Raw genomic sequence first — 15,375 nt, 5'->3', positions numbered from 1 at the left:
CCTTCAATGTGTGGCTAACAATCATTAGGCCTGTTTACAATGCCTGGAGGGGAACTGCCTGACTTTAAGGGTGTTAAGTTGAACAGTAAAGGAACAAATTTAGCCTAAACTGGACAGATCTCTCTGAGAGGGTGAATGTTTGAGTGCAGTAGGCAGCGTGTCAGCTAAATGAAGACAACAGTCTGTTTTGTTTTTCTGTGAGCTGCTGAACAAGTTTGATAGATTTGGGGGAAAGTCAGTTTTAGATAGTTTCTCTTTTTTTAGTTGAACTTGAAACTTACACTATGTGCTTTGTTTGTTTGCTGCCATCAAGCTGTATCATACAGCTTTGTGAATTTCACTGTCAAGTAAAGTCAGGTACAATTTAGTTATTCATCCAGTTATTGCTGAAGTCTTTGGCTTCAATGTCCTTTTGATTTTATTGCAGCCCAAAGTTGCACTATGCCAGATGCCTGCAGATGTTTTAACCTAGCCAACTTAAGCTTCGATGAGACAAATAGTAACATTTTGCTGTATGGTTATTGTAACCTCAAATCTATGCACATAGATCCATAGTCCATGAACACTTTCTCAAAGATTGTAATATCATGTCCTTATGTAGCTTTTAGTCATTTTTAATCGTATGGTGCAATTTGTACTTTTCTTTTCTTCTCTTTTTTGTTTGTTTGTTTGTTTGTGTTTTGGTTTCTCCTCTACCTTCTTATTTTGATCTTATTTTACTCTATTTTATCTTTGTTTAATCTTGATCTTTTTAGGGAGCCTTTTTAACATCAGGCAAGCGACTACGGATGTAGCATTTTGGCTAATTCTGGCATATTTACAGAAGTGTTAATTAATAAGCACGGTCCTTTTAAATCAATTAAAAAATAGATAAATAAAATAGATAGATAGATAAATAAATAAATAAATAAATAAATAAAATAACATGGTATGCATTCCTAAATATAGATAGAACTGATAAAGCATGAACCCCAACATGTGACTATGATTTCAGGCCTCCAGAAAAATGTCTCTCTCACTCTTAATGCAGAAAACTGTTAAACATAAACTATTGTTGTAGTACTCAAGTCCAAGACTCAGACTCTGGAGTCCAGCTTGAGTCCTGATCTTTCTGACTCAAGACTGATCTTGGACTCAAACAGTAATGACTCAGACTTGGACTCAAGCATTGACTGCATTGGACAATAGAATATGGAGAGGATGCTGACTTGTTTGTACAAGTGCTAATAAATGTTGGTTTCACGTTTAAATGGTGTTTCTTGTGGTCACTGTAAACAAGCTTCTTTTTTTCAAAGTAATAATCCAGCTCAGATTACATCCACACGGTCCATGATGGCTTGTTACGAGAGCCCAACAGGCCTTGAAACTGTTGCGGCAACATAAAAAACACAATCACCTCCGCTGGTTGTTTCTACTCATAAATTTTACAAGAAAAATATAAATTTATGTGGAGGTACATCAGGCTGAGGCCTAATGTCATCATGTTTCCTGTTTCCTGACGTTAATGTGCTCACAGCTGAGTGGGAGTAGATCAGACTCCTATTTCTTAATCTTACAGAGGATGACAGCGGGTTTTAAAATGAGTCAAAGGCAGACATTAATCTAACGGAAGCAACTGATGGTGAAATCACACAACTTCACTACTTCAGCCTAGAGAAAAATACAACATATATAGACAGGAAATGTACACTTTAACAAATGACATGGAGGGCTTAATGGTTACATTGAAATGAACAAGAAAGCACATGGTTAAGCAGTACTGTCCAAAATCAAACTGAGTGTAAACTAATAGACGGGTGCTTCAAATGCTGCTGTAATGCACATCTCTTTTCTACATGCATTATGAACAGGTCACATTCTGCCTGACTACAAATCACTAAATCAAAGTCACCACTGTAAATACTAAAATATACATAAAGTCATATCAGTCATCAGGAAACTAGCAACAATAAAGGTCTGCAAAATAATAACTGCTCAGAATAAATTAAGATTTAGGCGTTTAAACAATGGTGTGCTATAGTCAATCAATATCAAATATCCAGTGCTTGTTGCACTCACATATCAAGTGGTGTTTACTCGACTGATGAAACATTTTTGTTCAGTGAGATCAACATGTCAACATAGGCCTCAGCTATAGCTGTAAACTCCTCTCAGCCAGCACAGATGTTGCAGACAAACACAGACAGTGGTGTGCAAAGCTGGTGTGTCAGTTTAACTGGTTACTTTGTTTGATGACTTTCAGCCGATGCATCTGTGGTTAGTGTTGTTAAAACAACGCTTCCAAACAGGAAGAGTCCTTTGTGGATTTTTTTGGTGTGGTTATTCATTTCAGACATATGTAATGAGTACATGACATTATACTGAAAAGGGACTATTGTTGTTATCAACAGTTGTTGCGTAGCTATGACAACCATAGACCTATTTGACTGAGAGTCACCAGTTAACAGGATCACTTGTTGAACATCGGTATAGCTGCATCTTTCCACTCCAGTAGTATCCCTGCAATCGGCATTGTGGCCCTACATTGATAAAATATTACTCATCCATTCAACCAACTTGAGATTCTGGTGTTAACAAGTGAGGTTGATGAGTTCAAGTCTGACCCGCCTGTTGCTGCATGTCATCTCCAGCTCTCTTTTCTGAGTTTCCTCATCTATCCTCTGAATTGAAGGCGTTAAAAGCCCAAAAATAATCTTTAAAAACAAAAAGTTTGGCTGACATGTGGTAATTGTGTATTCATAGAATATTGCATTATAAATAAGTACTTTGTGCTTATCATGTTTACAAAAGAGACTTTCCCAAGAGGAGAATGCATGGATTGTCTTTGAAACAACAGTGACTGTACTTCTGTTAGCTACATGTGAGTTTTATTCATTCAAAGTCAGAGTGTGTCTTCATAGTCACATTTAGGAGCTACAGCATATTTCTGAACACATAAGGACAACTGTTATAAAGCTTCAGTGCAGCATGTTGGGTTGCAAAATCCCGGGAATTTTCAAAGTTGGAAACTTTCCATGGGAATAAACCAGGAATTCACTAAACTGAAGGTTGACTCTTAATAGGGAACTTAAATATAGTTGGGGAAAATATATTTCAGCATAATCCTGACTAAAACAATCAGATATTATGCAAGTAAAGTTGAATATCTATGCTATTCCTCAATCACATGCACGTAGCACACTGCTTACTGCAGCGCTATTGAGACCACGCCCCCTACATGCACTTTTTATTTGCATGTTGAATGGGACTTGTTAATTTTTGAATTGGTTGGGTTGGGGCATGAGTAATATTTAACTGAACATTTAGGTTTTTGTTCTTCAATGAAAGAATTGATTGTTCAATCAAATATTTAACACTTGGTAAATCTAATATAAATCTGTTTTAATTGTATTATTTTAGATGGATGTCTGCTCATAAAAAAAACAAATATTTATGCTTGGATATGATACCTTTCCATTAAATTACCCTCAATTCACAGTTAATTCTCATAAATTCCCATAATTTAGAATTTGTAATATTTCCAAAATTCCCCAGCTTAACTTCCCATGGAAATTTACCGGAGCACTGGGAGCACAACAGAGCAGTATAATTTTTCTTCATATAATTTTCTGCATTGTTCCAGAGACATTTCAAAGTAAAAGCGAAGCTGTATGATGGTTTTATGATTGTTTTATGATCTTCCAAGTGTTCAGGGAAACAGTTCAGGAAGCAAAAGATCAATGACCTCTTTGAGGTAAAACCACAGGCATTACTGATAACACAGAGTTTCCTTTTCACAAGTGCAGTCATTGAGTCATACAGTGAAGTGTTTTCAGTGCAAACAGAGTCAACAATCAGAATGCATTTGCTGCAGCTGATAAATGAGCTATATTTAACGATAATATTGATACTGTAGTCTGTTACATTGATGGTGAATGTTAGCTGCACACTTGTTAACAGCATGGCTCTTCAATTTACAGCCAGCTCTCAACCCATGGAGAAAAACAAAGCACACGGTCTTTATGTTCATTGCCGCAGTGTGCATCCAGGCAGTATTTTAAAGTCCTATTAAAGCCATTGAAAGCTGCTGCAGAATGTTTTAAAAGTGTGAGTTATGGCCACCTGAGGCATGTAGCAGTGGTTATCACCAGCATCCATACTTATCTATAATTAAGCGAAAGTAATCAGTTTGTTCTGTCACACCAGACCAGTGATGAGATCCACAAGAGAAGAAAGTTCACCTGATAAGGGAGCTTGTTTTACCCATGATCACATGTTCAGAGGAAACTCCCAGTTAACTCCCAGAGGATCTTGTAGGAGGTTATGAGTCAGTCCAACACCACACTGGAACCTCATTTATCCTCAAAGTTGGACTGGAATTTAATAGTGATGTAAAACCCAACCCTTCAGGACAGTGGAATCGATCAGAATGAAGGTTTTTCATATCATTTTCAGTAATAAGAATCTAAAATCTCATTAATGGTATTTGAATACCAGGATTTTGTTCCCTGAATGGAGTCCTAATTGTGTTACACTCAACTTTGAGTGGGTAGTCCACAAATCTGCAGATTGTGGTTTCATACCCTATCACTTTCAGTGCAAAAGCAGAAGCATTATTAGCTGGATGAAATGTAGTTTTCACCACTTTGGTTGGTTGGTTGGAGGACTTGATAGGAATGTCACATGTTACATTTATTTTCCAGTTGCACATGTTTTGACAGCTGTTGTCAATTGTACTGCAAAGTGAATATTTTCTTGCTTTAAAATTTCATTGTGAAGTTTCACCAACCGTATCAAGATGGGTTTTATGTCAGCCTGGCTTTAGGTATGTTATTTCTGCCACTGGACACCATGAAAATAAAGACTTGAACTACAAACAAAAGGAAGTATGTTACAGAAATGGTGGATGATGGAAGAACTGTGAGAAAGAAGTGAGAAACAGAGCATAGTTTGAACAAGCTTTTATCTGAGGTCAATGCACTAGCACTCAATAGAGCGCCAACAACCAGCTTCTTTCTACTATCAATCAATAAGACTTCATTTGCAAAGAGCTTTTCATATGATGCAACAATGTGCGTGACACCAGTGATGAATGCCTTTAGTTGCTTGCTTGTGGACACCAGAATTAACAGTCAATTCAATTAAATCATTTTTATAATTAATATGATATTAATAATCATAAGAATTCTTGTTAATGTAGGCAAGAAATCCTGGACATATGTTGTGTCTAAGCTGAGGTGCAGCTAGGGCTGGGCAATATTGAAAATTATGTTATCACGATAAAATATTTCATATCAGTTGATATCGATAATTATCATGATAAATATCAAATCATTATTTAATTTGAATTTAAATGCAGATTTTTGCTCATGAGTGAAAGTTGAAGAAGCCAGACAGTTTGTTAGTTTGTATCTTGAATCCATCATTTCTGATTGTGCTAACAGGCAGCAGGTCTTTTGTGTAAAATTAGATTTTTGTGAAGTTTTAGCCTGTGGATTCTTAATTTTCTCAGATTGAGGCTATTTGAATAATTTGATTTACATTTACAACAAATATATATAAAATTGTGTACTGTGTATCAGTTTAGTAGAGTATTGTTTTGAGTTGTGCACAACCTTGTAAGATTACTGAGGGTTACAAGTGGAGTGATGTTGTTTCCCACAGTGCAGTGAATGCATCACGGTTATTCAGTTGTCCTGCGGTCACGGCGGACATTAAACACGTTAGAAATGCACAGCAGAAGTTGTGCACTTGGCAGTATTTCCATATCGACAGTGGAGACAAGTTGTATGTAGGCTGTATCTGGTTAAACTGGCAGGTCTTAGATGCAGCTAATTAGGCCATCTATTTGTCCTGTAGACACTGCAACGTAGACCTGTGTGTTGTGAGCGTAGCTATGAAAATATGCCATACATCTAAGGTGTAGGACTTAGAATTTAAACCTGAGGAACAACATAATCTAGAGGAGCAACAACCGATCAGTTGGTGACTGGAATAGGATGAGCCTTGTTGGTTGAACGAGACACAAAGTGTCACAAAGCACAACAGTTTGAGACAAGACCCTTCTGCTTCCCGTTGAGATTCTGCTCACCCAGTCGGGATACAAATTTGCATAACTGCTGGTTCACTAAACAATATCCTTAACATGAAAACAAAAAAAATCAAAATCAACTATTCCGACCTTGAAAAAATTGGTAATTTAAATCTGCCAAATAAAGTGCAACCGATACATCTCTAACAAAATCTATTTTAGGAGTCACAGAATAACACTCATCCATGCTTAACAAAAACAGAGTTAAAAACAGAACAAGAGAAGTCAATCATACTGAGTCTAAATAAAACAATGATGTAGATTTGTAGTGAAATCTGCCCACTTATTCGTACTGCTGGTGTTTTACTCTGCTTTTTATCAAAGTGATGACATCTGGGTTACAAAACTGGATTTGTTGTTGACGGTTTCTAGCAGAGAATAGAAAATGTTATAGATGTCTTTGCAAGTGATGGCAGCAATATTGCTGTCATCAAATCTTGCATATTTACTAAAAGTTTGTCCCCTCTAATAAACTCCAAAATGTCCATTTAAAAATCTTACCCAGATTAAAATTTGGTGGTGTTCAACAACATTCAACCTGCATATATAACAGGAAAAAACAAACAATAAAGTCATGTGGTCTATTTATTTTGCTGAATCATAAGCCCACCACATCCTGATAAGTCCATCATATCCACCCCACGCTGCATCTGTGATTCGATTTGTTTGTTTATGGAGCCCCGACCACATCCATTAACTCAAATGAAAATGCATCCGGAAATTGATCAGTCAGAGATCTGTCAGTGTGATGGCTTTTGTTCCACATGTAGAAAAAAACCCAACATATCAGACATCTGTGCCGTCAGAAGTGGGGCATCCTCTCATCAGTCATCAGACACTGAACTCTTCACCCTCAGTGGGGCTCTCTCTCTCACGTTGTACACAGGGATGTTCGCTTGCCTGGTGTTTCTGATACTTAGATGAACTCTGCAGCCGCTTCAATGCTTCATTTTAACTGTAACTAAATTGATGTATTATAGCAGCGTTGTTGAAAAGGTTGGGAAATTGTATTCACTATGTATTTTTGTAGTATGCAGACATATCTTAGAATAACAAGCTATAGAGTAGGCAATCCTTTCTTGGAGGACACCATTGAGAGGATGCTGGCGTTTCGTGTCACCGCTTCTCAGCCGGTCTACTTAAGTTTATATCTCTTCCCTGCCTTCCTAAAAGTTGTCTCTTCCGCGGACTAAGCTGCGGACCTTTGGGGACAGAGCCTTCAGTGTGGCAGCCCCCACTCTGTGGAACTCTCTCCCTCCCGACATTCGCAGCACCCCAACCCTGGACAGTTTCAAGAAAGCAGTCAAAACGCACCTTTTCCTCAAGGCCTTTCCCCGTTAGATATCCCCACCTACCCCCAGACCCCCTACCTGACCCTGTGAAGCGACCTTGGGTTTCTTGAAAGACGCTATATAAATATCAGTTATTATTACTATTATTATTATTATTATTATTATTATTAACAGTATCCTGCAAATTAAAAAAAAAACAGACTTCATTTTCTAGTGTTCAATTTCTGCCAGTGAAGAGTTTCAGCAAACAGGCTGCTGTATGATGACACTGCATGGCAACAAAAAAGATGAGTGGTAATATTCTTTATAGCAACACTCAGGTGAAGTGGTTGGCTGTGCTGATTACTCAAGGACTGTGATAACTTCAACCACAGAAATGTTCTCCTTTATTATTCAGACCCTAAAATATGCTCAGAATACTGCACTTCACATTCTCAACTCAAAAATTCACACCATTGAAATGCAGAGCCGATGGGTTAACACGCTCATGAGGAGACAGGAAAAAGGATCTTTGCAGTACTTGTGAGGAGTTTTGATCTCAGACTTCCATCTGCCTTTAAGGGATTACAGATGGAACCACACCCTTATACTGTAAACCCACCGAGTGAGATCACAGAATGAGTCAATACCGTCACACTTATACACCCGGACAAAAGAAGAGAACGTCTCTGACACAAAATGATGAAGTAATTGAGAATATTTAACATTTCCCCCCCCAAAGAATTGTTTTGCATTTCCATGGAAGTTGGAAACCATAAAACCAACTCGGACAAACTTCCTGTTCCACCTACTGTTTCTATCCTGAGCTCATGTCACACTCTGCACCCGCCTAAAAGTTTCCAGATCCCAGCCTGGTGGCGAGATGCATTTAAAGAACCAGTTTTAATGTTAACTGTAGTGCTGCTTACACACTGCTCCAGTCAAGTGGTAATATGCCAGTTCAACCAGACACAGCCTGCACACAACTTTATCTCCATTCTCTATATCAAAACACTGCCAAACTTTGCAGTGCTATGAGATGCCATCTGTCCTCTGTGCTTGTTTCCAATCATAGTAAAGCATTAAAGCATTGACCAGAGATACACCCAAGCTAGTAGTGAAGGGTTATGCTACAGCTTAGACTAGGCAGGGGCCAGTATGAGATTTTGATCTTATGATAACTGTATGGGGGTATTGTGATTACAGCTCTAAAATGTGTTATTTTGTCATGTCTGGGACTCTGGGTAAAAAGCTTATTTTTCCACTGAGCATAATCTATTTCATTTTAAAACCACACATTTGGAACATTAGTTAACATCTATGTTGTTACCTCTACTATAAATAATTCTATATTGAATCTGTTATTTCAAATCTGATGAAAAAAGAACTGTTTTCTTCTCTGTCTCTGTCTGTGATGGTCAAGCGTTTCTTTTCTTGGTTACCTGGGTGACCAATCCCGCCCCATCTAGTTTGATTGGTTGGCTGAAGCCACAACACTAGCACCTTGTTTCAGAGAGGCCCTGAAAAAGATGTGGGGTGCAGCAGTTTCTCTCTGTGTGCTCATGCTACTTGTTGAGCTCTCCTCAGTAACAGCTCTACAAAAAGCTACACACACTTGATATCATGCGAGCTAAACTAATGCATATCATCTCAAGGTTTCTCCACTACATGCATACTCACTAACTTTATACAAATGACTGGCAGGGGCTGACATAGTTTCATTGTGGTTTATGACTTGAAAGCTTACACTTTGATTTTCAGTTGAGGGGGCAGCTTGTATCGTGCGATTGGTATGATGGGAATTTTTTTGTGGTTTGAAACAGTGACTTTTTCAAACCGCAGCATATCTTGAAACTTATAAACCAGCCCAGCTTGCACTCAACATATATTCCACCTTTTCAGGCCAACATTAATAAAAAAAACATGATGATAAGTTTAACAAACTCGTAAGTCTGGTGCAAACAACAAAAGGTGACTACACTTATTTGTTTAGTTGACACATAACTAGTTTAGGGGAGGGAGTCACAGGGTAACTCACAATACGACACATTGCTCATAAAAATGACGTCAAGATGCAACAATTCTGACATATTGCAAGATATTAATGTCATGACACATGACATTACATGATAAACTGAAGAATACAAATCTCCCCATAAGGGATACTGTCATTATTTCCCAACTCTCAAGACCAGCCTGAAACGTAAACTAAAGTTTTTGCCACAGTGTCAACAGGCAGAGCTGAACTATGCTGAACTAGGTTCAGGGGTTGATATGATATGATGTGAGTGTTCAGGTTGTAGCTGGTGTTGCTTTTGCGGTTAGAATTCATCAGAATTGTCACATTGGGTTTGACCAATCACAATCAAGTATTTAACACAGATGGGTAATGATAAAGGTGAAGTGCAAGATTAATGCGATTAAATTTGTCTTGCAGGAAATATCCAAATACATGTTGTATTGATATTAACACAAGAACAGTCCCCATTACAGAACATTCTTCTCTCTCCTGCTGGTACTACCCAGACACTCCCCCTACCTGAACCGAACAGAGTATATTGAGGTGTGAGAGCATGTCTAACCCCCAAAATCCACAGGATGCGTCACACAGCCCAGCCGATACATTCCCATTCTAGACAATGCTCTAGTGTCCACAGGAGCGCCGTGGCACGTCTCAGCTCCGTCTTGGGAGCGTGCCCCCGCGTCTCTCCGCCAAAGATATGCATCGGGTCTATTTTCAAAGGAGCCCGCACCCAGCACGCGTCAATCTGGACAGAAAAGACCAACCTGGACAGGAAGTCAGGCACCAGGATCGCATGCAACAACCACTAATTTCAAAATAAAACACCATATAAGGACTCCCAACCGTTACACCGTTTAGATCCAAAATACTCAGTGATTATGGAAGTGAGCTACAAACAGCCATATATCCATGATCCAGGTCGACTACAACAGGACTTTAAGTTGATAACTGTGTCAGAAGGTATAGGACAACAAAATAGAGCCAAATTATTATTATTAATAATCCAAACTGGACCCAGCTGATCCTGGCTGCTCTGAGCTGACGCGACACTCAAAACACTGACAGAACGCAGCGCACACGCATCCTATGGATTTTCGGGGTAACAATCTACCGCTGTGATGTTTGTGTGAAAGGTGAATCCAGGAAAATTTCAGGGCCTGAATGTCCTGGTATTATCTATAAAATGTCAGGAGTGTATGTGTGGGAAGAGCTGCCTCTGGCCCTCTTCCCTGCAACAAACAAAACTCCTGGAGGTGATCTCTGCAGAGCTGCCTGTTGGCACAAACAATTCTTTCCTGAGTCAAAAGTGAAGTCGAAACGTCCACCTCTTCCTGTCAGTGCAACTCTTCCTTCTTTTGCATGATACTAGGTATGCTCTCAATGTCCTCTTCTGGTCACACCTATGTACCAAAACACAGGAAGAACACTTGCTGAGGTTGCCTGAACCCTGCACACTAACATACATCAAGAAAGTCTAACAACTATAGGTCAAGTCTTCATCCCAGCAAAGCATCACTGTGAAGAGATACAATCAGAATACATTCTAATATATGTTCTCCATATTTCACTCAAGTGACAAAGACATTAAGTTGCAGTTGGCAGTGACCTGTTGCCATGACCCACTGTGTGCAATCATGCACAGTGAAGGTCAGCCGGGCAGGAGGCATGAAAGGAAAACATGCAGGTACAGTATGTTCTCATGACGGCAGAGTGAACACAGACGGCCTTTGTGTCGCTCTGAACCGCAACCTTGGATTCAAACTTCAAAACTCAACACAGACATCCACAGCTTTAACTTCCATGTTTGATATCAGTCAGACTCCAAGCTAACCCCCTGTGTAGTTATACAGACTGAACTGCTCCTCTAAATCTTCGGAGCTGTTTATAATAGTACCTCCTACAGTCGCAGACAGCATTCAAAAAGTTGTACGCCCAGCTCCTGTTACATACCTCAGGGGGTTGAACTTGAAACAACAGGTCTATTTCATGCCACCACACTCTTTCTGAGTAATGATGACCTATTTATAGTCTATAAGTACGACAATATAATCTCTTGCTGTAGTTATTATTACTTATTTGAGATTCTGTCATTACATACAGTGCATTAATGAGTATCATATTAATAAATTAAATATGTACACCTTTCTTTCCTCTTCTTTATATTTAGAGTAGCGATGACCACAATTAATCGTTTATCGATTAATTGATTGTTAAGAAATTACTCGAAACACACATTTTTGTTATCAATTTTCCATCACGTGGAACAAACATCATGTGGTCTCATATTACACTCATCTATCAGGGAGGTGTTTTAAGTTTAAAGCATGTTTCGATGTGAATCAGCTGTTAAAGGTGTTGCGCACAGCGGAGACGCTCAACTGGCGGCTGCGGCTGTGCGTCAGGTCTCCTCCACGTGCGCTTTTTAAAAGAGGATCAATACAAAACTGCTGCCAACAACGACACGGACACGAAGGTTGACAGCTTTAAACAGGATATTTCCCACCTTTGGATACGAAGGCAACAGACAGGTGGGAAATTCTGGTACGCTACGTTTACAGAGCAGCAACATCAGAGCCGTCTGGGCTTTTCTCCAGCGGGACTGATTATGACCCGGTTGCGCTCCTTGCTGACACCTGACCGAATACACATGTTTATTTTTCTCAATAAAAACGAGTAGACAGAAAACTGGACACTGTGAGTCTGAAGTACTTTTCTCTTAGTATTATGAGCCTTCACATTATAAGACTATGTCCGCTGAGAATATTTTAATGAGCCTGATCGTTGATATTCTGCGTGTCAAACGTGTGCCCGTATTCAATCCCGTCAGTGATATGCATTTTGTTGCTGTAGAAAATAAAATTTAGGGGGAAAACAACCTATTTGGCATTGTTTTTGACGTAAGAATAATGTTTTTTTCAATTAATCGATAATTGATTTTAACATTTCCAAAAATCGATCACGGAAAATACTTAAAATATCCCTAATTTAGAGATTGTTTTTATGACTTAAATCTTCACCAGTTTGCACTGAGGATGATCACACAGGTCTGTCCAAGTTATTCATGTGAATGCAAACTTACAGCAAGTGCACTCACTTCACCTTTGCATGCATGCCCAATGTATCAAAGAGAAGTATTCACAGTTAAGACTTTTGTCTGTCATCTACAGTGGCCCTGAAGGACAAAACAAATTTACTAAAGATGAAACACTTTTACAAAGTTGTAGACAATTTTACAAACGACTGAACGCTTTTACCATTTCTGAAACAAATTAACATTTCATTTTTACAGAAAGGGAATGTACCAAATACCGTAAGTGATGGAGTGAGGGGTCATTTAGTTTGTTTTGATGGAGAGAAACCAAATGGAGCAACATGGTTTACATATTAGTACATCCTCTGGTTTCAGAGAGAGGTGTAAGACCTCAGATGAAAAAGCATCATGTCTCCAGAAAAGCTCAGTCATATCACCGCTAAACATTCATCATGTGTCAGAATTCAGATCAAACGGCCTCAGACCACATAGCCTCAGGCTAAACGGAGTCAGGCTCAAAGGAGTCAGACTTAACGGTAAAAGTGATCCGTTGTCTCTTAAAGGTAACATATTATGCTTTTTCATCAACATATATTGGTCTAAGATGTCCCCAAAACATGTCTTTCAAGTTTATTGCTCAAAAAAACACTTTGAAATCAGATTTTGGCATGCCTAAACCCTTCTTTTTCAGCCCTGCTCAGAACAGGCTGTTTTCTGTGTCTGTGCCTTTAAATGAGAATGAGCTCTCTGACCACAGCCCCTCTGGAAGTGGATGTGGCCTCGGCTGTCCGGCACGTTGATCTAATGTTCACATGTTGGCTGAATATACACAGCTGCTCACAGACAGGCGTTACTTCAACCCTCTGAATCTGATCCTGACGGAGAGGCGCCTGCAGCAGGACCTTTCTGAAGGATTGGTCACAGATTTTGTGTTTCTTGTTGTTTTATTTGTCAGTATGTCAATATGTGCTACATAGCTACGAACATGTAGCTATGTAGCTATGCTAACTAGCGCTAGCACTTTTCCATGAAAAATTAAAATTATCCACTAGGTCTTCAAATCTTCAGACGTGGGGAGTAAAACCGACCTTTGTGTTTATTAAGACAGCCTGCAGCTAGCATGCCTCCCTCCTAAGCTCCTTGTTAGCACACATTTGTGCAGGTAATGAAAAACGGAGAAAGGTTGAATTGTATTTTATACAGTCAATGGACAGAACAAGCTCCGAGCTCTGACTTCGGTTACAGACCGGATGGCGTTGTGACGTATGAAAAACACTGAAAACTGAAACGGCTCGTTTCAGCACACATTTACAGAAAGGTGGAGAAATCACAACAGGGGCAGAATGGATTTTTTTCATTTTCAGGTGGTTTGTAGACATGCCTGGGAAACATATTTCAGGTAGAGAACCATTCAAAAGTCGATTTTGCTTGATATATGACACCTTTAAATTGTCTCCAACTTTGTAAAAGTGTTCCATTTATGTAAATTTGTTTCCTTAAATGCACATTTGTTTTTACCTTGGAAAGTGTTTTGCTTTTGTAATTTTGTTTTCCAAAATGCTTTCCAAAAATGTAAATGTGTCTCCAACTTTGTAAAAGTTTCATCTTTTGTAAATGTGTTTTGTCCTTCAGGGCCACCATAGTCATCTGTTTTGGTGATTTTTGTGCAAACAGACTAAAAGAAAACTTCATGTAAGTGTTGTAAAATCTTAAACAGGATGTTACATGCTGTAGTTCTCAATTAAAAAAAGCAAGTGCAAGTTTATCTACTGGATGTAATGGGCACGTATGTAACACCCCTCTTCACGCAACAGTAGATGGAGGAAGTTAGAAGATAAAAGTGAAATCAAAGTGGTTTACTTTGCTCAGAGCAAGTCAAAGAATGTAACTGTGTGTGTGGAAATTAAATACAAGTTTGCCTCCCAATATTCTCTCTGTGTGTGTGTGTTGCTTTCACATTCGATCCCCATGCTGGTTGTATTGCACACAGACACGTACAGTCTCAACAATCACACTGTGTCATCCTTACCTGAACCATGGTTATGACATGGCACGGATTCAGCAGGTATATCACAGTCTTTGTCGCAAACTTAAACCCAACCTCCACTCCAAAAGTCATGCAAAGAGCAACCAGCAACAGGTTTTTGCCCATACTATCCTCCTTTGCCCTTGTGCCATCTTTCCCCGCCACCTTAAGCTCTTTGGAGAGGTTGATCTTCTTCAGGGCCACGCCGATCTCAACCAGGGAGATGAGGACCATGATGAGACTCTCGCTGATGCGCTGCTGGGGCGCGATGAAGGCGGCACACTCGGGGCCCCCGTTGCCTTCAAACTTGGGGTCCACCCCGCCATAGACCCAGTCCAACAGGCTGTATATGTTATATCTGGACATATTCCTCTTCTCGTGTTGGAAAAGATACGAACAAGACGGAATAAAAGACGTCACACTGACTTCTTGGCGAAACATGAACTGCAAGATTTCCCTTTCGTAGCTCGTCCCGTGGTTCAGAGGTAGACATGTATCCACCGCTTTGGTATGTTTGAGCTAGCTTACAGCACACTACCTCACCCGCTGCTGGAGGAGGAACTTCAGCTAGCAGCAGGAGGGAGATGTAGTCAGGAGTACCAGTACAATTTGCTGGTCGTAGTGGGAAGTGGCCAACCTCCCTCTTCCTTGACGTCTCTCACACAACACAAACTAAGCCAGTCAGTCCTGACAGTCAGTCTCTCTTTGGCATCGTTTATTAACATTCAGTTTTCTAGTTTCGTGCATGTAGTCTCACTAAGCTAGCTGGGAACACTTTGATTGAGGTTAGCTAGCCATAGCACAGGAACAGGTTCGGTAAGGTTGGCTAGCTTAGCTACCAAGCTAATGCTACCAAGCGTATCTTCATGAAGTGAAGCGGCACCGCGCTGTGTTAGTAAACCCTGAGCTGAGCCTTACAGGATCATAACACGTCTCAGAGAGGCAATTACTCAG

The 15,375-nt window shown here is 39.6% G+C and overlaps 1 protein-coding gene across 1 annotated transcript in view; it reads right to left on the bottom strand.

The window, feature by feature from the left end:
- Positions 1 to 15,375, bottom strand: part of LOC117813060 (transmembrane protein 164) — a 43,164-nt gene extending 27,789 nt beyond the window's left edge. The window contains 1 exon segment of the mRNA XM_034684126.1: positions 14,425 to 15,375. Coding sequence (XP_034540017.1) covers positions 14,425 to 14,862 — 438 coding nt within the window. The 5' untranslated portion in view covers positions 14,863 to 15,375.

The sequence above is a fragment of the Notolabrus celidotus genome, chromosome 5 (genome assembly GCF_009762535.1).
Source record: "Notolabrus celidotus isolate fNotCel1 chromosome 5, fNotCel1.pri, whole genome shotgun sequence".
Lineage (NCBI taxonomy): Eukaryota > Metazoa > Chordata > Actinopteri > Labriformes > Labridae > Notolabrus > Notolabrus celidotus.
Note: the sequence above shows the minus strand (reverse complement) of the source record. Positions and strands in the feature narration are given on the sequence as shown.